The 25,487-nt window shown below is 41.4% G+C and overlaps 2 protein-coding genes across 5 annotated transcripts in view; one reads left to right on the top strand and one right to left on the bottom strand.

Annotated features, from left to right (window-relative positions):
* The window catches only part of LOC116743779 (zinc finger protein 160-like), a 334,519-nt gene that overhangs the window by 98,749 nt on the left and 210,283 nt on the right, over window positions 1–25,487 (bottom strand). The window lies entirely within an intron of this gene.
* Window positions 4,165–24,525, top strand: LOC116743776 (zinc finger protein 160-like). 4 transcript variants are annotated; one of them, XM_032612726.1, is made up of 4 exons: window positions 4,165–4,331; window positions 6,223–6,320; window positions 9,928–10,054; window positions 21,398–24,525. In XM_032612726.1, exons 2-4 carry the CDS (start codon window positions 6,306–6,308, stop codon window positions 22,984–22,986), a joined length of 1,731 nt encoding a protein of 576 aa, XP_032468617.1. In that variant the 5' UTR covers window positions 4,165–4,331; window positions 6,223–6,305; the 3' UTR covers window positions 22,987–24,525. The 4 variants fall into 4 exon arrangements, with proteins under 4 accessions (XP_032468617.1, XP_032468616.1, XP_032468618.1 ...); XM_032612725.1 differs by lacking the exon at window positions 6,223–6,320 and adding an exon at window positions 6,366–6,691; XM_032612727.1 differs by lacking the exon at window positions 6,223–6,320 and adding an exon at window positions 6,366–6,718 and having other exon boundaries at window positions 4,165–4,326.

Below are 25,487 nucleotides of genomic sequence, written 5' to 3' on the forward strand. Positions count from 1 at the left end.
TATGCCTGCAGTTTTATTTCATAGGCCAGTATTACAAATGAGAGGTTCTGGTTCTTCGTTGCGGCAGGCAGGATCTTTAGTTGCCACATGCAAACTCTTAGTTGTGGCACGTGGGATCTAGTTCCCCAACCAGGGATTGAACCCTGCCCCCCTGCATTGGGAGCACGTAGTCTTAGCCACTGGACCACCAGGAAAGTCCCCATGAAGTTTTTTTAAGCCACAGAATTTTAAATTCAAGATTTTTTTCTGAAAGGCTCCATTCTATACCTGTCACAAAGTAAAAATCCTATTTGTCAGCTAGGATAGTTTTTACTTGTGAGTGACAAACCACCTGGAAATTGGTAACTGAAAGAAGTAGGAAGTTTATCATTCTCATGTAACGGGAAGTCCAGAGGGTGCCACGTGGGATGTGATGGGTCCTCTGCTCCTTCTACCTCCATGACCATTTATTCTTCACTTTTTTTCTGGCCATGCTGCGTGGCTTCCATGATCTTAGTTGCCCCACCAGGGATAAAACCCAGGCCCTTGCAGTGGAAGCTCCGAGTCCTAAACTGCTGGACCACCAGAAAAATTCCCTCTTCACTTTCCTTATAGCAACATGGCTTCTTATGACTAAGAAGGGTGAAGATTGAGAGGCAAAACCCTTTTAATTTTTAGATTTTGTCCCATTTTCATGAAAACAATAATTTTACATTTTTCCGAATATTAGCTAATTTTAATAAGAAATGAGAATTTTTGAATTTCATATTTCCACCTCAAAAACAGAGAAAGGGAAAGGGAAAAGTTGTTAGAAACAGATTTGTCAGCTGTCTTTGTTGTTCATCCTGAGAGTATAATATTCCATGCAATATGCTTAGTGACATACAGCAGACAAAGACAAATACTATATGCTATCACTTGTGTGTTCAATCTAGAAAATAAATCCAAGAAGTATATATAGCAACAGAGAAATAGACGCACAGATAAAAAAAATGTAGGTTATTAGTGGGGAGAATGAAGGGAGGAGGTGCAAGATAGCAATATGATATTAAGAGATCCAAACTACTAGGTATGAAATAGATAAGCAGGGACTTCCCTGGTGGCACAGTGGTTAAGAATCCGCCTGCCAATGCAGGGGACACGAGATCAAGCCATGGGATCAAGCCCGGGTCCAGGAAGATCCCACATGCCGCGGAGCAACTAAGCCTGTATGCCCAAACTACTGAGCCTGCGCTCTAGAGCCCGTGAGCCACAACTACTGAGCCCGCGTGCTGTAAGTACTGAAGCCCAGGCGCCTAGAGCCCGTGCTCTGCAACAAGAGAAGCCACTGTAATAAGAAGCCTGCGCACCACAACAAAGAGCAGCCCCTGCTCGCCGCAACTAGAGAAAGCACGCACGCAGCAATGAAGACCCAACGCAGCCAAAAATAAATAAATAAAATAAATAAATTAAAATAGATAAGCAATATCTTAAGTAACGTATTATGTAGCACAGGGATTCATAGCCATTATTTTGATAGAACTTCTAAGGAAGTATAACATTAAAATACTGTGTCACTATGCTGTATGCCTGCAACTAATATAAGTATTCCAACTAATATAGTATTGTAAATTCTCTTGGACTCAAGGTCATGTACGTACCAGTTTGGAGATGGCCATACCAGTTTACCATAGGTATGATCCTGATGGGTCAAGAAATCTGCATTCCACTGTTATGATCATTTACCAGCGACTTTTGCACATTCAATAGGATTGGAGAGTGTAATTGCCCGCACTGGAGCCTTAACGAAATTCACTCAATAGGCTTTAAATCATATTAATCAGGCTATTAGCCTACTGAATTCTGAGGTCTCTATGATGAGTAAGGCTGTGCTACAAAACTGCATGTCCGTTGACATCCTTAGGGCACCTCAGGGGAGCACCTGTGCCATAATTCAAACTGCATGCTGTGTCTTCATACCTGATGAACCCTCTGATATAACACATTTAATGAACCATATGAAAAGTCAGATTTCAGCCTTAAAGTGACCCATTCCCTCATCTTGACTTCTTCAAAATCTGGTTTGGTGTAGGAAGCTCTTGGCTTAAATATTTACTTATAACTCTATCAATGCTACTTGCTATATTCTATTTTGCCTGTTTCAGAAGGCGATTGTTTCTTGTATTACCAAATGTGTGACTGAGCCTCTGATAAAAATAATGATGAGAGGTGACCTGAAGGACTTGACCGGATACATAGTTTTTATAAGATCAATGACTGTAACAGTGTAACTCTAGACATGGGAAGAAGCAACAAGAGGGATTTTTTTCCCCCGTGTACCATAACAGAATAGTAAGACAGGTGGTCCAGAGACGTTTTGCTGTTAATAAGGCCTAGTCTAGTAATAGCGCAGTGAGTGGACTATCAATAAAATCCTTCCCCTTGGGCTTCACTGGTGGCGCAGTGGTTGAGAGTCCGCCTGCTGATGCAGGGGACACGGGTTCGTGCCCCGGTCCGGGAAGATCCCACATGCCGCGGAGAGGCTGGGCGCGTCCGGAGCCTGTGCTCCGCAAAGGGAGAGGCCACAACAGTGAGAGGCCCGCGTACCACAAAAAAAAAAAAAAAAAAAATCCTTCCCCGACCTAGGAATGAGCATTCCTAGCACCATGCTATGAAATGGTCCTGAAATGCCTCCCGAACAGGTTTGAACTTATGGCCATGAGGGGGCGCTGCAAACTAAACTTGGAACTTGCCATCTGACTCTACAGGCTTAATCAATAGTTGGTGCAGTGGGTGACCTTCAAGACACCCTAAAAGTATGTTAGGGTGGAGATCAGGAATGAAGCACTCTGTGCGCTGTAAAAACGGTCAGAACAGGCCTTGGGATATTTAGATATTTTCGGGAGAAGATTTTATGAGCCCAAATTCTTGAATCTCGTATCTAGATAAGCACTAAATCATTAATGGAGATATCTGCACCTCATGACTAGCAGTAATCTCCACAGGACTGGTAGCAACATTCTGCAAAAATGTGTGCTTGATTGCATGTATCCCCCTTCACCAAAATAACAGTTATCGTGACTTTTTCCCCCTACCTCTTCAGACCAGTTCCTCAGAGCTATCTGAGACTGTCTCCTGGGGTATAGTCCTCATTTTGCCCCAAATAAAACAACGCACACCTCTCGCGCTGTGCATTTTTCCAGTCGACATTCTCATAAAAAGGAAAAAATTTTTTCCGTTTTTTTGGCTTTCTCTTTTTATATGGTACCTATATGGGATGATGGATGCTTACTAAACTTACTGATAACTATTTCAACATATGAAAGTCAGAACATTATGCTGTACACCTTAAATTCATCCAGTGATGTATGTCAAGTACATCTCAATAAAACTGGGGGGAAAAGTTTTAAGAGGCAAATAAAACACTTTGGGGAAAAAAGAAAAAAAATGAACAATGCAATTTACAACAAAATTTTTACAGTGTATTGCTCTTTTTAAAGCAATGGTTAGTGACGGAAATTATCACACGGCTTAGTCCTCCAGTCTCAAGACTCCGGGATTTGTCCCTGAGCCTCTGGAACTGACACGTGTTGTCATTCGGCCTCATTCGGCCACCTGGCAGAATGAGAAACAGAAAGGAAAAACTGTTCGGTAGGGTGTCAGCATGAATGGGCCATTCTACACAGGGAAAGTTTTGTATCTTCCGTTCTAGTTTGTAATATAGAGCCAAGTCCAGCTCTTCTTTCCTTGAACTGCCTAAATTAATTCTAATTGCAGGAAGCGTTCCGGGATGGAACTAGCGCCCCACAGCTACCACTTGGAGACCCACGTTCCCAACCACTGAATTGCTTGAGCCGCAGGAGCGGGACGTGAGAGAAACCTGCTCTCACGCTTTTTATTGAAATCGTTTTCAACTTGTCAGGAGGAAACATCTTTTTTTTTTTTTTTTTTTTTTTTTTTAGGAGGAAACATCTTAGTTTCAGACACAACTGAAAGCTCTTATCTTAAACCTGTTCCAGATAAGAACTTAAGACGAGCGTTTTCATGGTACATGAAAGTACCGTTACCCGCCCCGCCTCCAGACGCCGGCTGAGCGGGTTAGGGCCCTCCTCCCGCAGCCTCTCATCTGTAGCCCAGGCCGCGCTCCCGGAAGTTCCGCCTCTAAGTCTGCGCGTGCGCAATTTCTTACAGAAACGGAAGTTTAACTCTCGGAACGACGATCGCTCTGCGGGGCGTAAATTTTTCTAGTGTAAATCTGTGCTACGTGGTCCCCCCTTACTCCATCCTCAGGGTCTCGGAGTCACTTCAGACCTAAAATCCCATCACCCGGCCCTCCGCCCGAAGTAAATCCAGACGTCGCCGATACAGGTCGGGTATGTTTTCCTTTGGGTTTGAATTCGTTCTGAGGCTGGTCGGTTCTCTTGGCTTTTCCGCCTTCGGTCCAGGTAGACACCTTCATTCGCGACATTTTCCAGTTTAAAACCCTTTAGTACCTCCGCCCTCCCCCTCGCCCCTCCATGTAACGTCCTCTTACGCGAGGTGGATGCACGCCGCACACCGCCCCCCCCAGCCCCCAGCCCCCAGCCTCACCCTCTCAGCCCCTGGAGGGCAGGCGGGTCGCCCCGCAGAGGTGTCTTCCTGGTCCTGGGATTCTGGGGAGCCCGCCCGTCTCCTGAGACCCACTCCCTCCCTCCCAGCCCCTCTGCCCTCGCGTCTCCTCGGGTCTGTCCTTCTGCTCCACAGGCCTCCCTTTCGTAGTCAGCCCTTCCTCTCACCCTGCGTTGGGGGAGGTGACCTGGGCCAGCCTAGTGACACCCATGGTTCTATCATCTCAAATTCCACCCGATGGAAAATGGTCTCTTGCGGTTGGCGGGCATCTCATTCAGTCTCCATCCCTGTAAATATGTTGCCGAGGCGACCAGGAGAAGCAGAGACAGAGAGACTGAGAGAGAAATAGAACAACTGAGGCAAAAGAATGAGGGAGCATCGATAGGAACATAGAGGATGCTGAGCAACTTGTAAATAGACTGTGAAATAAAAGCGATTATGCCTTGAAAGGAGCAAGTGAATGAAATAGAGAAGTATATAAAAAGCTGGATGTCCAGAGTTTGACATAGAGCAGCATAGAGAGAGGGGCTCTGGATCACCTGTAGCGGGCGGCTAACAGTGGTGAGGCCCTTCACACAGAGAGTCGGAGAGAGGATAAAATGTGGACCCATGGCCTTCGTAGCATTATGGTGCTGGGAGAGTATGAGGACAAGGGATGATAAGAAGAGCAGAAGAAGAGGGAGAGCTGGAAGGAAGCACAGCCACTTGCCATGCCAGAGAGTGGGGAGGAAGGGAGAGTAACAGGGATAGAAGGGGTGTAACCTGGAGGGCAGAGAGGGAGCACAGAAAAGGGAAGAAAGAGGCAGAAATACATAGAGATTTAGGACAATCAGGGAGGGTGGAGAGAGAGAACATCAAGAGGGGAAACAGGTTGCAGAGTGGGGCAGGACAGGTGTGAGAAAAGAAATAGAGAGGAGGGCAGGAACAGCAGGAAAGTGGAGGGAAGAGAAAGAGAAAGAAACAGGGAGACCAGACAGAATGAAATGGAAGCACACAGTAGTGCAGATAGAAGGGGGAAACTGGATGCAGTCACAGTGTATTCCTCATATGTACAGAATTTTTATTCATCGGTTATATATCTATAAATCTGGAAAAGAAAAAGAAAGTGGGAGGTGTGCTGGGCTTGCGTCCTGTCAGTGGTGCTCAATCCAGACGTCACATTAGATTGATGAGGCATTTTGCATATGGGTGTTTTCTACCCCCGACTAGAGATTTCCCTTCCTATCATCAGTGTGGTGTGCAGACTCAGTAGTACTTAACGTGCCCGAAGTGATTGCAGTCTGGATCCGTCATTGAACATCAGGACTCTGGGTCCCCCCGTTCCTGAGGGCTGAGATCTGGGCTGAGGGTGAGGGCTCTGCTCTGCCTGGGGATGGATCAGGGCTGGTCTGTGACCTGAAGGGGATCGTCGGGTCCAGCTGAGGTGCCCGCTGCTGCTGGGTACGTGAGGGCCTCACCAGGAGGGGAGCGAGATCTGAAGAAAGGGTTGGAAAACTCACTGGCTGTGTCTGTGTGTGCGAGTTACTGTCCTGAGTCCCTCCTGGGACAGTGGCAGCAGAGGACCATCTGTTCCACATGCTGAGGGCTTCCCTGTGTGTGTGGTGGTGACTCAGGAAGGGGTGTGTTGATTCTAAGCATTAAGCAGCCTGTTTCCAGCTTTGAAGATCGACCTCTAAAGACTCAGATTGTCTGAGGAAGAAGCCCAGAAGAGGAAAGAGAGGAAAGAAAAGGAGTCAGAAATGGCTCTTTCTCAGGTAATGTCATATTCTCAGTTGATTTTTCTGTCTGTTCTTCCTCAGATGCCCTTATTTGGACTCGGTAAACTTGTCTGACTCTGAAGTATCCCGCCTGACACCTGTACATTTACACCCACCCAGGTCCTTCCCTCAGGGCCTGTCATCTCCACTTAGATCCCATCTCCCCATGACCCAGTGACCTGGAACTTGTGAAGAGGCTCCACTGGGTGTAGTCCTGGGCAGGGCTTCACACTCATGGATTAGAGACGTGGTGTCAATGCTGTTGGGCAGCAGGGATCGCTTAGGGCCCCATCAGGATGCACTGTCTGCTCTCTGTAAACCAGGATAAAGAAGCTGCACATGGAAGTCACATATTAATATGCACAAAGGTGGGGTAAAATCTGAAAGACAGACCAGTAAGTGGAAATTTTTTCTGACATTTTCCAAGGCAATTGAAGCTAAATGACGGAGTCACTTTGTTCTAATCCTAATGATTGAGAAGGAAATAGAATGGAAATTCAGAAGCAAACTTCAGTGATAATGGGTGTTTTATTGCTTCATTGAATTTAAACTGTGAAATCAACCTAAACTTCTGACAGTTGGAAATTCTTTAAGTCACTTTCATCACTCCATTCCTCAGAAGTTGTCTTTTTTTTTTTTTTTAAAGAAGATGTTGGGGGTAGGAGTTAATTAATTTTTGCTGTGTTGGGTCTTCGTTTCTGTGCGAGGGCTTTCTGTAGTTGCGGCAAGCGGGGGCCGGTCTTCATCGCGGTGCGCGTGCCTCTCAGTATCGCGGCCTCTCCTTGCGGAGCACAGGCTCCAGACGCGCAGGCTTAGTAGTTGTGGCTCACGGGCCTAGTTGCTCCGCGGCATGTGGGATCCTCCCAGACCAGGGCTCGAACCCGTGTCCCCTGCATTAGCAGGCAGATTCTCAACCACTGCGCCACCAGGGAAGCCCAGAAGTTGTCTTTTTACTCTGTGTATTATATTCTTTTACACACAGAAGTGTTTTTTTTTTTTTTTTTTTTTTTTGTGGTACGCGGGCCTCTCACTGTTGTGGCCTCTCCCTTTGCGGAGCACAGGCTCCGGACGTGCAGGCTCAGCGGCCATGGCTCACGGGCCCAGCCGCTCCGCAGCATGTGGGATCCTCCCGGACCGGGGCACGAACCCGTGTCCCCTGCATCGGCAGGCGAACTCTCAAGCACTGTGCCACCAGGGAAGCCCATGCAACTGATTTCTGCGTGCTCATTTTTTATGCTGCAACTTTTCTAACGTTGCTCTTTGGAGTAGTAGCTTTCTCTTGGAATCTTTTTGATTTCTACACATAAAACTTGTCACCTAAAAATAAGATAATTTTACTTCTTTTTCAGTTTGGATAACTTTCAATTTTTTCTTGGTGTCCAATGGCTCTGTCTGGGACGTTCAGTAGTTTCTTGAACAGTAGCGTGGAATGTGCATCTTTCTCCTTTTTGTTGTAATCATTTAGCAGTGTGGACTTCCCCTTTAGTACCGCTTTCACTGTTAGAAATTTTCGTACGTAGTCTTTGTTTTCATTCAAGTATTCTTACATTTTCCTTGTGATTTCTTCTTTGGTGATTGCTTCTTTAAGAATGAGCTGTGTAATTTCCACATTTGGCAGATTTTCCTGTTTTGCTTCTACTTTCTATTTGTAATTTTATTTCCTTGTGTTTAGAGAAGATACTGTCTGTCCTGGAGAATGTTTTATGCATGTTGGAGAAGGCTGTGTTTTCTGCTGCTGTTGTTGGGTGGAGTGTTCTGTACATGTCTGTTAGGTACAGTTGTACTGTAGTGTTTTTCAAGTCCTCTGTTTCCTTATTGATCTTCTTTTTGTTTCCTACAACTTCTTTTTTTTTTTTTTTTTTTTTTTTTTTTTTTACAACTTCTTTTTGTTTACCTATAATGTGTAGGTAAACCCAGGATATTGAAATCTGATACTAATATTGTGCTGTCTATTTCTCTCTCTATTTCTGTTAAGATTTGCTTCATTTTAGGGCGAGCAATGATGTTAGATGTATACATATTTATAATTGTTCTAGCTTTTGGTAATTTTACCCCTTTACTGTTATATAATGTATTTTGTCTCGTGTTTGTGTACTTATTTTATTTTGTCTGATATAATGTAGTCACCCCTGCTGTCATTAGGATGGAATTTTTTTTTCCTTTCACTTTTCACCTTCCCATGTCCTTAGATTTGTGAATGTTCACAGTTGCAGCTCTGACGCACTCTCTGTGTGTCTCTCGCTCTCGTTCCCTGTTTTCCTCCTGTTACTTCCTCTAGTGGTCCCTGCTCAGGCACACTGTACAGTGATGAAAGGCAGGAGCCCTCGCCAGCGCCCTTCACTCCACTGTAACTTCAGAGAGAATGCACTGTTTCCTTCTTCTTCTTTTGTTTTTTAATTAAAAAAAATTTTTTTGGCCGCACCTCGTGGCATGTGGGATCTTAGTTCCCCGACCCCGGATCCAACCCATGCCCGGTGCAGTGGAAGCATGGAGTCTTAACCACTGGACCACCAGGGAAGTCCTGAGTGTGTCCTTCTTATTTTCTTCTTATTGTATCATTTGGTGAAGTGTTCTTGCTTAATTACAATATATTTTTTCCATATTCTTATTTGTCATGACTTTTAATTCTCCAGGAATTGTTAACTTTATTTTTGTGATAATTTGTTTCTTAATCTGTGGAAATTATGCATAATACTAATAAAATTTATAATGTTGCATCAATGTTTTATTAGTAGGGAAAACAAACATTTTATGGCTTTTGTTAATGCCTGCTTATGTATGTTTAAATGGAGAAAAATGGTATGTATATTTTTGAATATAATTATTTTATTGAGATTGCCCTTAAAGTATTCTGTTTGTTTCATGTTAGTACCACTTAGTAGAGTTGATACTTTTTCATCTCACCAAAAATTCTGATATTCAAATGAATAAAAATGAGTATAAAAAAAAAAAGCAAAAATATGTCCTGAGACAACACCCCTCATTGTGACTTTTGTTTAAAGCCACTGTGGCCTTTGTCATTTCTGAACTCACAGTTCATACCCGTAACTCATCTAGATATTGAATATCACTTAGTGGTTTTTTTTGTTTTTGTTTTTTTTTTTTTTGCGGTACGCGGGCCTCTCACTGTTGTGGCCTCTCCCGTTGCGGAGCACAGGCTCCAGACGCGCAGGCTCAGCGGCCATGGTTCACGGGCCCAGCTGCCCTGCGGCATGTGGGATCTTCCCGGACCGGGGCACGAACCCGTGTCCCCTGCATCGGCAGGTGGACTCTCAACCACTGCGCCACCAGGGAAGCCCTCACTTAGTGTTTAAAACATAATGTGTAATGCTTCTGCATAGACAATGAATTATTGAGTTTTATTTGTATGTATTATATTTCATGTATTGTCCACAAATATGAAAAATCCACATTAATTGTAAAATATCATAATTTTATGAGAAAGCATAAGAAATAAAACTTAGAGATGTACAATTTGCTCTGACTCCCTTTACATAGATCTGTCAGAATACATACTTCAACGGAATTGATCCTTACCCTTGTCATTTGGTGTGAAAATGAGAACTCTCCTCAGGGCCCCTTGTGAAATGTGTTTTCATTTCAGGGACCGTTAACATTCAAGGATGTGGCCATAGAATTCACTGAGGAGGAGTGGGAATGCCTGGACCCTGCCCAGAGGGCCTTATACAGGGATGTGATGTTGGAGAACTACAGGAACCTGATCTCCGTGGGTGAGGATAATTTCCCTCTAGATGTTGCTATCTGCCCTTGGATATCTTTGCATTTCCCCTTCTGTGCCACTTGGGAGCACCTGTTTTTCTTGACTGATCTAAAATGCCTGCTGACCGAGATACTAAAACCTTCAGGATACAGCATCAGGAGTTTAAATTTTTATTTAGTTATTTACTTTATGGCCTCACTGCACAGCACAGCATGTGTGATCTTAGTTCCCCGACCAGGCCTCAAACCCGCGACCCTGCAACCCTGCATTGGAAGCACAGTGTCTTAACCACTAGACCGCCAGGGAAGTCCTGGCATCAGTTTAAACCTAAGTTTCCTCAGATGATCTGCCCACTTCATGATACATTAGGAGATGTTTTAGAGCTTACATATTTACAAAGTTCATCTGAAATTTTGGACATACCCACTTTCATGTTTCCTACCCATATATTTTTGAGATAGGAGTTGTAGTAAGTGAGCTGCATTTCTGCGTTTTCTTTTTTTTTTTAATTTAATTTTATTTATTTTTTTATACAGCAGGTTCTTATTAGTCATCCATTTTATACACATCAGTGTATACATGTCAATCCCAATCTCCTAATTCATAACATCACCACCCCTACCCCCCGCCGCTTTCCCCCCTTGGTGTCCATACGTTTCTTCTCTACATCTGTGTCTCAATTTCTGTCCTGCAAACCAGTTCATCTGTACCATTTTTCTAGGTTCCAGATATATGCGTTAATATACGATATTTGTTTTACTCTTTCTGATCTACTTCACTCTGTATGACAGTCTCTAGATCCATCCACAGCTATACAAATGACCCAATTTCGTTCCTTTTTATGGCTGAGTAATATTCCATTGTATATATGTACCACATCTTCTTTATCCATTTGTCTGTCAATGGGCATTTAGGTTGCTTCCATGATCTGGCTATTGAAAATAGTGCTGCAATGAACATTGGGGTGCATGTGTCTTTTTGAATTATGGTTTTCTCTGGGTATATGCCCAGTAGTGGGATTGCTGAGTTATATGGTAATTCTACTTCTAGTTTTTTAAGGAACCTCCGTACTGTTCTCCATAGTGGCTGTATCAATTTAAATTCCCACCAAGTGTGCAAGAGGGTTGCCTTTTCTCCACACCCTCTCCAGCGTTTGTTGTTTGTAGCTTTTCTGATGAAGCCCATTCTAACTGGTGTGAGGTGATACCTCATTGTAGTTTTGATTTGCATTTCTCTAATAATTAGTGATGTTGAGCAGCTTTTCATGTGCTTCTTGGCCATCTGTATGTCTTCTTTGGAGAAATGTCTATTTAGGTCTTCTGCCCATTTTTGGATTGGGCTGTTTGTTTTTTGAATATTGAGCTGCATGAGCTGTTTATATATTTTGGAGATTAATCCTTTGTCTGTTGATTCATTTGCAAATATTTTCTCCCATTTTGAGGGTTGTCTTGTTTATGGTTTGTTTTGCTGTGCAAAAGCTTGTTTCATTAGGTCCCATTTGTTTATTTTTGTTCTTATTTCCATTTCTGTAGGAGGTGGATCAAAAAAGACCTTGCTGGGATTTATGTCAAAGAGTGTTCTTCCTATGTTTTCCTCTAAGAGTTTTATAGTGTCCGGTCTTACATTTAGGTTTTGAATACATTTTGAGTTTATTTTTGTGTATGGTGTTCGGGAGTGTTCTAATTTCATTCTTTTACGTGTAGCTGTCCAGTTTTCCCAGCACCACTTATTGAAGAGACTGTGTTTTCTCCATTGTATATCCTTGCCTCCTTTGTCATAGATTAGTTGACCATAGGTGCGTGGGTTTACCTCTGGGCTTTCTATCTTGTTCCATTGATCTGTATTTCTGTTTTTGTGCCAGTACCATATTATCTTGATTACTGTAGCTTTGTAGTATAGTCTGAAGTCAGGGAGTCTGATTCCTCCAGCTCTGATTTTTTCCGTCAATACTGCTTTGGCTATTCAGGGTCTTTTGTGTCTCCATACAAATTATAAGATGATTTGTTCTAGTTCCGTAAAAAATGCCATTGGTAATTTGATAGGGATTGCATTCAATCTGCAAATTGCTTTGGGTAGTATAATCATTTTCACAGTATTGAGTTTTCCAGTCCAAGAACATGGTATATCTCTCCATCTGTTGGCATCATCTTTAATTTCTTTCATCAGTGTCTTATAGTTTTCTGTATACAGGTCTTTTGTCTCCCTAGGTAGGTTTATTCCTAGGTATTTTATTCTTTTTGTTGCAATGGTAAATGGGAGTGTTTCCTTAATTTCTCTTTCAGATGTTTCATCATTAGTGTATAGGAATGCAAGAGATTTCTGTGCATTAATTTTGTATCATGCAACTTTACCAAATTCATTGATTAGCTCTATTAGTTTTCTGGTGGCATCTTTAGGATTCTCTATGTATAGTATCATGTCATCTGCAAACAGTGATAGTTTTACTTCTTCTTTTCCAATTTGGATTCCTTTTATTTCTTTTTCTTCTTTAATTGCCGAGGCTAGGAGTTCCAAAACTATGTTGAATAGTAGCGGTGACGGTGGACATCCTTGTCTTTTTCCTGATCTTAGAGGAAATGCTTTCAGTTTTTCACCATTGAGAATGATGTTTGCTGTGGCTTTGTCGTATATGGCCTTTATTATGTTGAGGTAGGTTCCCTCTGTGCCCGCTTTCTGGAGAGTTTTTATCATAAATGGGTGTTGAATTTTGTCAAAAGCTTTTTCTGCATTGATTGAGATGATCCTGTGGGTTTTTTTTCTTTAATTTATTTTATTTGTATTTATTTTTGGCTGTGTTGGATCTTTATTGCTGTGCGTGGGCTTTCTCTGGTTGCGGCGAGCAGGGGCTACTCTTGATTGTGGTGCACAGGCTTCATTATGGTGGCTTCTTTTGTTGTGGAGCACGGGCTCTAGGCGTGCGGGCTTCAGTAGTTGTGGCACACGGGCTCAGTAGTTGTGGCTCACAGGCTCTACAGCGCAGGCTCAGTAGTTGTGGCACATGAGCTTAGTTGCTCTGCAGCATGTGGGATCTTCCCAGACCAGGGCTCGAACCTGTGTCCCCTGCATTGGCAGGCAGATTCTTAACCACTGCACCACCAGGGAAGCCCAGTCGTATGGTTTTTATTCTTCAATTTGTTAATATGGTGTATCACATTGATTGATTTGCGTATATTGAGGAATCCTTGCATCCCTGGGATAAATCCCACTGGATCATGGTGTATGATCCTTTTAATGTGTTGCTGGATTCTGTTTGCTAGTATTTTGTTGAGGAGTTTTGTATCTGTGTTCATCAGTGATATTGGTCTGTAATTTTCTTCTTTTGTAGTATCTTTGTTTGGTTTGGGTATCAGGGTGATGGTGGCCTCATAGAATGAGTTTGGGAGTGTTCCTTCCTCTGCAATTTTTTGGAAGAGTTTGAGAAGGGTGGGTGTTGGCTCTTCTCTAAATGTTTGTTAGAATTCACCTGTGAAGCCATCTGGTCCTGGACTTTCATTTGTTGGAAGAGTTTTAATCACAGTTTCAATTTCATTACTTGTGATTGGTCTGTTCATATTGTCTATTTCTCCCTGGTTCAGTCTTGGCAGGTTATACCTTTCTAAGAATTTGTCCATTTCTTCCAGGTTGTCCATTTTATTGGCATAGAGTTGCTTGTAGTAGTTTCTTGGGATGCTTTGTATTTCTGCGGTGTCTTTTGTAACTTCTCCTTTTTATTTCTAATTTTATTGATTTGAGTCCTCTTCCTTTTTTTTTTGATGAGACTGCCTAGTGGTTTATCAACTTTGTTTATCTTCTCAAGGAACCAACTTTTAGTTTTATTGATCTTTGCTATTGTTTTCTTTGTTTCTATTTCATTTATTTCTGCTCTGATCTTTATGATTTCTTTCCTTCTGCTAACTTTGGGTTTTGTTTGCTCTTCTTTCTCTAGTTCTTTTAGGTGTAAGGTTAGATTGTTTATTTGAGATTTTTCTTGTTTGTTGAGGTAGGCTTGTATAGCTATAAACTTCCTTCTTGGAACTGCTTTTGCTCCATCCTATAGGTTTTGGATCATCATGTTTTCATTCTCATTTGTCTCTAGGTATTTTTTGATTTCCTCTTTGATTTCTTCAGTGATCTCTTGGTTATTTAGTAATGTATTGTTTAGCCTCCATGTGTTTGTGTTTTTTATGTTTTTTTTCCCTGTAATTGATTTCCAATCTCATAGCATTGTGGTCAGAAAAGATGCTCGATATGATTTTAATTTTCTTAAATTTACTGAGACTTGATTTGTGACCAAAGATGTGATCTATCCTGGAGAATGTTCCATGCGTTCTTGAGAAGGAAGTGTAATCTGCTGATTTTGGATGGAATGTCCTATAAATATCAATTAAATCTCTCTGGTCTATTGTGTCATTTAAAACTTGTGTTTCCTTCTTTATTTTCTGTTTGGATGATCTGTCCATTGGTGTAAGTGAGGTGTTAAAGTCCCCCACTATTATTGTGTCACTGTCGATTTCCTCTTTTATAGCTGTTAGCAGTTGCCTTATGTATTGAGGTGCTCCTATGTTGGGTGCATATATATTTATAACTGTTACATCTTCTTCTTGGATTGATCCCTTGATCATTATGTAATGTCCTTTCTTGTCTCTTGTAACATTCTTTAAAGTCTATTTTATCTGATATGAGTATTGCTACTCCAGCTTTCTTTTGATTTCCATTTGCATGGAATATCTTTTTCCATCCCCTCACTCTCAGTCTGTGTGTGTCCCTAGGTCTGAAGTGAGTCTCTTGTAGGCAGCATGTATATATGTCTTGTTTTTGTATCCATTCAGCAAGCCTGTGTCTTTTGGTTGGAGCATTTAATCCATTCACGTTTAAGGTAATTATTGATATGTATGTTCCTGTGACCATTTTCTTAATCGTTTTGGGTTTGTTTTTGTAGGTCCTGTTCTTCTCTTGTGTTTCCCACTTAGAGAAGTTCCTCTCACATTTGTTGTAGAGCTGGTTTGGGGGTGCTGAATTCTCTTAGCTTTTGCTTGTCTGTAAAGCGTTTGATTTCTCCATCAAATCTGAATGAGATCCTTGCTGGGTAGAGTAATCTTGGTTTTAGGTTTTTCCCTTTCATCACTTCAAATATGTCATGCCACTCCCTTCTGGCTTGTAGAGTTTCTGCTGAGAAATCAGCTGTTAACCTTATGGGAGTTCCCTTGTATGTTACTTGTTATTTTTCCCTTGCTGCTTTCAATAATTTTTCTTTGTCTTTAATTTTTGCCAATTTGATTGCTATGTGTCTCGGCATGTTTCTCCTTGGGTTTATCCTGTTTGGGACTCGCTGTGCTTCCTGGACTTGGGTGGCAATTTCCTTTCCCAGGTTAGGGAAGTTTTCGACTATAATCTCTTCAAATATTTTCTCAGGTCCTCTCTCTCTTCTCGTTCTGTGACCCCTATAATGCGAATGTTGTGTTTAATGTTGTCCCAGAGGTCTCTTAGGCTGTCTTCATTTCTTTTCATTCTTTTTTCTTTATTCTGTTGTGCAGCAGTGAATTCCACCCTTCGGTCTTCCAGGTCACTTATCCGTTCTTCTGCCTCAGTTATTCTGCTATTGATTCCTTCTAGTGTATTTTCCGTTTCAATTATTGTATTGTTCATCTGTTTGTTCTTTAATTCTTCTAGGTCTTTGTTAAACATTTCTTGCATCTTCTCGATCTTTGCCTCCATTCTTTTTCCAAGGTCCTGGATCATCTTCACTATCATTATTTTGAATTATTTTTCTGGAAGGTTACCTATTTCCACTTCATTTAGTTGTTTTTCTGGGGTTCTATCTTGTTCCTTCATCTGGTACATAGCCCTCTGCCTTTTCATCTTGTCTGTCTTTCTGTGAATGTGGTTTTCCTTCCACAGGCTGCAGAACTGTAGTTCTTCTTGCCTCTGCTGTCTGCCCTCTGGTGGATGAGGCTATCTGAGAGGCTTGTGCAAGTTTCCTGATGGGAGGGACTGGTGGTGGGTAGAGCTGGGTGTTGCCCTGGTGGGCAGAGCTCAGTAAAACTTTAATCCGCTTGTCTCCTCATGGATGGGGCTGTGTCCCCTCTCTGTTGGTTGTTTGGCCTGAGGTGACCCAACACTGGAGCCTACCCAGGCTCTTTGGTGGGGCTAATGGTGGACTCTGGGAGGGCTCACGCCAAGGAGTACTTCCCAGAACTTCTGCTGCCAGTGTCCTTGTCCTCATGGTGAGCCAAAGCCACCCCCCGTCTCTCCAGGAGATCCCCCAACACTAGGAGGTACGTCTGGTTCAGTCTCCTATGGGGTCACTGCTCCTTCCCCTGGGTCCCGATACACACACTGCTTTATGTGTGCCCTCCAAGAGTGGAGTCTCTGTTTCCCCCAGTCCTGTCAAAGTCCTGCAGTCAAATCCTGCTAGCCTTCAAAGTCTGATTCTCTAGGAATTCTTCCTCCCTTTCCCGGACCCCCAGGTTGGGAAGCCTGATGTGGGGCTCAGAACCTTCACTCCAGTGGGTGGACTTCTGTGGTATAAGTGTTCTCCAGTTTGTGGGATTTGATTTTATTGTGATTGCGCCCCTCCTACTGTCTCATGGTGGCTTCTCCTTTGTCTTTGGACGTGGGGTATCTTTTTTTGGTGAGTTCCAGTGTCTTCCTGTCGATGACTGTTCAGCAGTTAGTTGTGATTCCAGTGTTCTCTCAAGAGGGAGTGGATTTCTGCATTTTAACTGTTCCCTGTGTATTCAGAAGGAGGCTAGCAGTGGGTAAGTTTGTGAAATATTTTTCTAGACCCCTCAGTAGTGTCCACAATCCTTAGCTGAATAAAGAACCATGATTCTGGAAAAGCCACAGCAAACCATGTTTCTTTTTTCTCAGGTATAGGAATTTCTGTTTATCGTCTGAATATTCTACCCATATTGTAGCACGAGCAGAATGCTGGGCTGTGGAGTGACATCAGTGCAGCTTGGGGATGTATCAAAGTGTGAACACAGGTCAGATCTCAGAAAGGCAGAAGGGAGGCCTCATTATTAATAGTGTGTGGCAACTCTGCCCTAGTCAGACAGTTACAGGGCTCTGTCCTTCAGCATGTAAAATGTATTCTTTCACCCTCCAGTGGGTCTGCTGCTCAAACAGGCACAAAAGCACAATTTTTATCATGATCTACGACACTCGCCATCTGGCTCCTGTGAACTTGCTGTTGCTTGTTGTTGAGGAGCATGAGGCAGGCTGTTTTATGGAGGTCCCTTGCCCTTTCATCTCTCCTTCAGCGCGTGGTTCCGCTGTGTGCTCAGTTGTCAGTCCAGTCGCCAATCCCTGAACATGTCCTGCTTCCGTCCCCATTTGATGTTTTTAGGAAGCCTCATCAGAAGATGGGAAAACACTGGCTGCTCTTTGATTCCATCTGGCACCTCAGAACCTGCATTGATCTGTCTCAATCTCTCTCTTCTTGTTTAGATCCCTGAGCCATTTCTTTTTAAAAAAATTTTTAAATTTGTTTTTGGCTGTGTTGGATCTTCATCGCTATGCACGGGCTTTTCTCTAGTTGCAGCGAGCGGGGGCTACTCTTTGTTGTGGTGTGCGGGCTTCTCATTGTGGTGACTTCTCTTTTTGCGGAGCACAGGCTCTAGGTGCGCAGGCTTCCTTAGTTGTGGCTCACAGGCTTCAGTAGTTGTGGCATGTCGGCTCGGTAGTTGTGGCTCACGGGCTCTAGAGTGCAGCCTAGGTAGTTGTGGCACACAGGCTTAGTTGCTCCGTGGCATGAAGAATCTTCCCAGGCCAGGGCTCGAACCCGTGTCCCCTGCTTTGGCAGGTGGATTCTTAACCACTGTGCCACCAGGGAAGCCCTGTAATGTTTTTCTGCTATGTACAAATCACTTCAAGCTATGTAGTGGTGTGGTCATCATGGATGTGAGAAAGTATCAACAGAGCCTGACTGATAAGTCTTTCCAGGTTTTTTTTTCTGATTTTGAGGAATGCCACAAACCCATGTCTCAAAGTTACTAGAATTCCATTTTATCCCCATTCTCAATAACAGTTGTCACCTCTGGTCTTTTTAATGAGAGGTATTCTAAGAGGCGTGATGTAATATCTCATTGTGGTTTTTATTATCATTCCTCCTGAGGGCACCTCTGAAAATTGAGAGGCTTCCTCCAGTTCAGTCTCAATGCAATTTAAGAAAGGAGTGGGGAGTCGAAGGCCAGCAAATTGTCATGAACTTTGCTACACTTTTCGGTTTAGTGTTTTCGGGATAGGTAATTGCTTGGGTGGTATCGCTTGTTAACTCCTTTGCAGAGTTTTCCCAAAGGCTTGTATGTTTATATATTGTTTTAAACTTGGGTTCCACATATGTTAATGAGTGCCTGTTGTTTACTTTTCTGCTATCCGGCTGATATCACTCCTCATTGGTTTCATTTTTTTCCTTGCAAAGCTAATGTTAAGAAATATAATGGTATGATTTCTAGTAATTTGAGGGGTAGGCTAATTTTAATGTTTGATCACATGGAGTGTTAGCATGAACTTTTGATATTCTAAAGCCAATACATTTCTTTGTTTAAAGTATATTTATAGTTAATATTTTAGTAGCATTCTTTCTTGTGTTCACATTCTTAACTAATGTAATTATATCCTTAAAATGCTCAGACTTTGGCTGTTAATATAACTAGAGAATATTTCATTAATATTTAATTTTGATTTACAGATGATATAACATTTCAGAATGTTTTCTGCTTCTTCATGGGCACATAGTTTTGTAGGAGTTATTTAGAAAAATATTTTCGTTATATCATGGACATTTTATAGCAATTACTCTATTACCACGAAAATAGTGTCAGGGCTCTTTTATATCAGGCAAATTAGATTTAAAGTTATAGATAGGGGCTTCCCTGGTGGTGCAGTAGTTGAGAGTCCGCCTGCCGATGCAGAGGACACGGGTTCGTGCCCCAGTCCGGGAAGATCCCACATGCTGCAGAGCGGCTGGGTCCCTGAGCCATGGCTGCTGAGCCTGCGCGTCCGGAACCTGTGCTTCTCAACGGGAGAGGCCACAACAGTGAGAGGCTCGCGTACCGCAAAAAAAAAAAAAAAAAAAAAAAAAAGTTATAGATAAATTTAATATCATATTACATGCTTCATAGATAACCACCATCCACAACCACCATCAGCGAGCATTACGTTAAATTATAGTAGTACCAGTCAGGGATTGTTGTGGTCCTCAGGAACTGTAATTTTTCTCCACAAACTCCGTTGATTTTTCAGAATTATTCTTCCTTCCTCTGTGTCTTTGCCACTGGATTAGTTTCTACCCTAGAGCATTGCATGTTTGAGATTTGAGCATTTACTGCTTTTCCCCTTACATACTCTTTTGCCTCAGCAAAGTACTTTGCTGATGCCTTCCTGTTGCTAGAACTGTGGGCTTAGTGTAGTGTAAGAGTGTTGGGTGGGAGGGACACAGCCAGTCTCTAAGATGTGTTTTTTATTCTGACATACCATCTCCTAGAATCGCAACATCAATTCAGCTGTGTTTCAATGACAGTGCACACTTAGTGAGCTCAGAATGTTTCTGAAAAGCTTTGTTCCCATTTGCCAGTTCCCACAGACAATTACAAGTTCCTAATGTATATCACTAGAGTGTAGTAGAGACATTCCCTTTTTTATGACCCCTGAAGGCAGTCGGGGGTTCACATGGAGGAAACAGAAAACTCAGAGGTCTCACACTGGTTAGTGATGTTAAATATATTTTCTTTTCCCTACTTTTATTCTGTATATTGATTTTAGTGAAACGTCTCTTACTCTTTTTGCCCATTGTCTAATTTCGCAGCCCCGTTCCGTCAAGGCAAGCCAAGGGACCAGTTTTGGCAGATAAGTTGTGAGTGGCAGTAATGAATTTCTCATCTGAATCACCAAGTCCGTGTTTTTAATAAATCACAATATCACACCTAAGAATTCTGATTTTACAGATATACCCAGAATGTATGTAAACATTTCTCCACATTGACATGCTGTAAAAAATGGTCAATAGGAGCATATTTTCCTAACAGCCAGAACTTTTCACTCTTGGTACTTTGGTCTGGTGGGCTGCTTGGGTTGAGGGTCATCTTAAGAATATGTTTTCTCACACTGTAAGTCCAGATGCACATTCTGGTTGTCTCAGTAGTTTCTTTGTCTATTGAGTTCATGTACGTAATCCTCTTGAGTCTACTTCCTTTCCTTGAAAAATCTGGATAATTTTCCTCAAGCCTTTTCAAAGGAATAAGTACTGTTAGATAGCTTTGAATAGTGTATTTTTTATAGTAAAAACTCAAAAGTTATTTTGGTTGAAAAGATACATTATTATTCTGTTATTTTTATTATACTATCTCTTTGTCTGCATTATATCTTGTATACCTTATTTTTGCAATTTGTTCCCGACAATATTGTATCTGACCGTAATTAAATAAATTTACAAGTTGCTCGTTCTTGATTACATGTATACCAGAGCCAATGAACTGGATGTTTAAGATGCCTGCATATGTAGGGAGTTGCTCATTTATTGGCTGTTCATATAACTGGAGAATGTTTCATTTATTGATAATTAATTTATTTAATTTTGATTTCCAGATGGTGATCTTACAGATGTTTTATGCTCCTTCATGGGTACATAGTTTTATAGGAGGTTTTTAGAAATATTTAGTTGTTTTAAAAAAATGTTTTATTGGGACTTCTCTGGTTGTCTAGCAGTTACGACATCTTGTTCCCAATTCGGGGGGCACTGGTTTGATCCCTGGTCGGGGAACTATGATCCTGCATGCCACATGGGCCTGGTCAAAAAAAATTTATCAAATTCTTCATTTTCTCTGTGTTATATTTGTTTCCCAGTTCTAAAGTGGCAGTCATTTAGATTATTCATTAGTTAAGCTAGTTTCGGTTTATTTATTGTTACAATATATTTTTGGTTCTTTAGTATTTATTCATGTATAATAAGTATTCTGAAAATACACACACACACACACACACACACACACACACACACACACATATAGTGTAATATTCTTTTCTCCTCGAGTAAAGGTTACCAGTATGTTTACTGATAATTGGTATGTGCTTTGGTTGGCATCATGGGTGAAAACTACACTTTGATAGCTAACAGCAGTTTTTCCAATGTGAGTATTTTTGTCATAGGTTGTTTAAAAGTGCCCCATAAAATTACTGGAATTACCTCTGATGACTTTAGCTTTAGTAAAGAATCATTCCTATTGTGTTTCTTCAAATTGTAATATCATGGTTGGTGAGGTTCATAACTTTGCTTGATAGAAGTATTATTTGGTTTAGTATGGCTTATTTAACCTGAAACATTTATTCATGAATTGTAATGAATGGGATACTTACGGTTCTTTATATCTTGTAGATATCTCTTACATGCATGTGATCAAGATATTACAACTGAAAGCAAATACTGATAGAGGAGAAGTATTCCAAACCGTGATGTCAGAAAGACATGAAAGGAATGAAATGAAACATTTTTACCTCAGCGACGTTCAAGAAAATATGTATGACTTAGTGTCTCAGAAGAGAGATGAGGAAAGCAATTACAACCAAATACCTATAACCCATAACGAAAATCTCACTGAGAAGGGAGATGAACATGGTAGAAGTGTTGCAGGAATCAAGCCTATTGAAAACAGGCTGGCGTTAAGCTTTTGGGTTGAACTGCATATATTTAAAAGTGAAGAGGAGATTAATGAATTTATTCAAGTGGACAAGGATATCGGGAGTAGTGCCTCATTTTCACCACTTGAAGGAACTTCTTCCAGTGTGCAAACCAACATTTCTGGTACACATGCGAGTGGTCTTATGCGTCCTTCAGTAGTGACACAAGAACAGGAAGCACACAGGGAAAGATCTAACAAATGTAATCTGTGTGGCAAAACCTTCCTTCAGGGATCATACCTCAAAAGACATCAGCTCTTCCATACAGGAGGGAAAGTACATAAATGTGATGTATGTGAAAAAGTCTTTACTCACAATTCATACCTTGCAAGTCATCAGAGAACTCATACTGGAGAGGAACCTTACAAATGTAACGAGTGTGGGAAAATCTTTCATTATAGCTCAGAACTCGGAAGACATCAGTTTCTCCATACAGAAGAGAAATTACATAAATGTGATGTATGTGAAAATGTCTTTATTCGAAATTCATTCCTTGCAAGATGTCGGAGAAATCATAATGGGGAGAAACCCTATAAATGTAACGAGTGTGGCAAATTCTTTAATCAAAAGGCATACCTTACAAAGCATCAGAGAGTTCATAATGAAGAGAAGTCTTACAAATGTAATGTGTGTAGCAGGGTCTTCAATCGAAATTCAAATCTTGAAAGTCATCAGAGAATTCATACTGGAGAGAAACCTTACAAATGCAATGACTGTGGCAGGTTCTTTTCTCAAAAGCCAAACCTTGGAAAGCATCAGAGAGTTCATACTGGAGAGAAACCTTACAAATGTAATGAGTGTGGGAAAATCTTTCATTATAGCTCAAAACCTGGCAGACATCAGTTTCTCCATACAGAAGAGAAATTACATAAATGTGATGTGTGTGAAAATGTCTTTCCTCAAAATTCATTACTTGCAAGATATCAGAGAAATCGTACTGGGGAGAAACCTTATAAATGTATTGAGTGTGGTAAGTTTTTTAGTCGAAAAGCACACCTTAAAAGTCATAAGGGAACTCATACTGGAGAGAAACCTTACAAATGTATTAAGTGTGGCAAGCTCTTTAGTCGAAAAAGTAACCTAACAAGACATCAGAGAATTCATACGGGAGAGAAACCTTACAAGTGTATCGGGTGTGATAAGTTCTTTAGTCGAAAAGCACACCTCATAAGACACCAGACAATTCATACTGGAGAGAATCCTTACAAACATGATGAGTGTGCCATGGTCTTTAGTGAAAAATCACACCTTGTAAGTCATCAAAAAATTCATACCGGAGAGAGCTGATACAAATGTAATGAGTTTGGCAAAACCTTTTATCACATCTCAGCCCTCACTCAACACCTGAGAATCCATACAGGACAGAAATTATATTGGGTTGCCCAGAAGGTTCAGTTTTTTCCGTAAGGTGGCTCTAGGAGCACTTAGTTGTCTTTAACTTCATTCAAACAATTTTGTTAGATTTTATGTGACAGCTGCGATATCAGCGTGCATTTTAAAAAAAGACATAAAAATTGGTGAATTTTTGTGGAGCCATTTTAATATTGAAGATGGAAGGAAAAAAGCAACAATTTTCATCATATTACTCTTCATTATTTCAAGAAAGGTAAAAAGACAACTGAAACGCAAAAAAAGATTTGTGCAGTGTATGGAGAAGGTGCTGTGACTGATCGAACATGTCAAAAGTGGTTTGTGAAATTTCGTGCTGGAGATTTCTCACTGGGTGATGCTCCACGGTCAGGTAGACCATTTGAAGTTGATAGTGATCAAATTGAGACATGAATTGAGAACAATCAACGGTATACCACGTGGGAGATAGCCGACATACTCAAAATACCCAAATCAAGCGTTGAAAATCATTTGCACCATCTTGGTTATATGAATTGCTTTGATGCTTGGGTTCCACATAAGTTAAGTGAAAAAAAAAAAACCTTGACCGTATATCTGCATGCGATTCTCTACTTAAACATAATAAAAAGTTCTGTTCTTAAAATAAATTGTGATGGGTGATGAAAAGTGGATACTGGGGGCTTCCCTGGTGGCGCAGTGGTTGAGAGTCCGTCCGCCTGCCAATGCAGGGGACACGGGTTCGTGCCCCGGTCCAGGAAGATCCCACATGCCGCGGAGCGGCTGGGCCCGTAAGCCATGGCCGCTGAGCCTGCACGTCTGGAGCCTGTGCTCCGCAACGGGAGAGGCCACAATAGTGACAGGCCTGCCTACCGCAAAAAAAACAAAAAGAAAAAAAAGAAGTGGATACTGTACAATCATGTGGAATGGAAGTGATCGTGGGGCATGTGAAGTGCACCACCACCAACCACACGGACAGCTAGTCTTCATCCAAAGAAGATGATGTGTCTACAGTGCGATTGGAAGTCCTCTGTTTTGAGCTCCTTCCAGAAAACCAAACGATTAATTCCAACAAGTACTGCTCCCAGTTAGACCAACTGAAAGCAGCACTCCATGAAAAGCATCCGGAATTAGTCAACAGAAAACGCATACTCTTCCATCAGGATAACGCAAGACCACGTGTTTCTTTGATGACCAGGCAAAAACTGTTACAGCTTGGCTGGGAAGTTCTAATTCATCTGCCATATTCACCATGGCGCCATGGATTTCTGTTTATTTCGGTCTTCACAAAATTCTCTTAATGGAAAAAATTTCAATTCCCTGGAAGACTGTAAAAGGCAACTGGCACAGTTCTTTGCTCAAAAAGATGAAAAGCTTTGGGAAGTTGGAATTACGAAGTTTCCTGAAAAATGGCAGAAGGTAGTGGAACAAAAGGGTGTATGTTGTTCAATAAAGTTCTTGGTGAAAATGAAAAAAAAATGTGTCTTTTATTTTTTCTTAAAAACAGAAGGCACTTTTTGGCCAGCTCAATATAAATGTGATGAATTTGGCAAAGTCTGTAGTTGAAATTCAGACCTTGCAATTCATCAGAGAATTCATAATGCAGAAGAATCTCTAAAAGGTAATGAGTGTTGGAAAGCCTTTCGTGAAATCTCAACCCGTACTACAAATCAGGTAATAAATACAGAGGGGCAATCATACTAATGTGATATATGTGGAAAGGTCTTCATTCAAAATTGACACTTTAGGGACATCCCTGGTGATCCAGTAGTTAAGACACAAATGTAATGTGTGTGGCAAGGCTTTTACCCAAAGATCACAAGGTGGGACATACTGGAGCAATACCTTATAAATGAAATGAGTATGACAAAACCTTTTCTTGACTTCAAGTATTAGTTAACTGCAGACAGTCCATTGAAAAGAAACCCTTCAAATGTATGAGCAGAGGCTTTATCCAGGCCTCACAATGCACTAGATTGCTCAATGTATATCTTTGAGAGAAAGCACACAAAGCAGTATGTGTGCTAAGGCTTGTACCTGAAGATCAACGCTCTGAAACAGAGAATGTATTTTGAAGAGCAACGTTTCAAATGTCATGAATGTTGGAAAAATTTTCATCAGCTATCCACACCTTTGTTGTAATGCGAGCATTGATACAGGTCAGAAACGATAGATATTTACTGAACATGGAAAGAAATTGACCCAACAGTGCATCCTCAGGGTCCACCAAAGAACTCATACTGGGAGGGAATCCTTACAAATGTAAGGATTCCCTTACATTAAGTAAATTTTTTGAATTAGGTAAATTTTTTGAGCAATTCTTACAACAGATAACATATCAGAGAATCCATACTAGGAATAAATGTCTTATCTGTCCAAGGTTAATGTGAGATACTGTTTGCTGCAGAATCATTGCAAGTGACAATACGTTAAAACGTATG

This window comes from Phocoena sinus, chromosome 19 (assembly GCF_008692025.1).
Source record: "Phocoena sinus isolate mPhoSin1 chromosome 19, mPhoSin1.pri, whole genome shotgun sequence".
Lineage (NCBI taxonomy): Eukaryota > Metazoa > Chordata > Mammalia > Artiodactyla > Phocoenidae > Phocoena > Phocoena sinus.

Bases quoted from the DNA above. Each gene is read 5' to 3' on its own strand.
- LOC116743776 (XM_032612725.1), top strand. From the start codon at position 6,620: ATGCACTGTCTGCTCTCTGTAAACCAGGATAAAGAAGCTGCACATGGA. The intron at 6,692-9,927 runs GTGGGGTAAAAT...TTTTCATTTCAG, and splicing joins ACATATTAATATGCACAAAG to GGACCGTTAACATTCAAGGA. The intron at 10,055-21,397 runs GTGAGGATAATT...TATATCTTGTAG, and splicing joins CAGGAACCTGATCTCCGTGG to ATATCTCTTACATGCATGTG.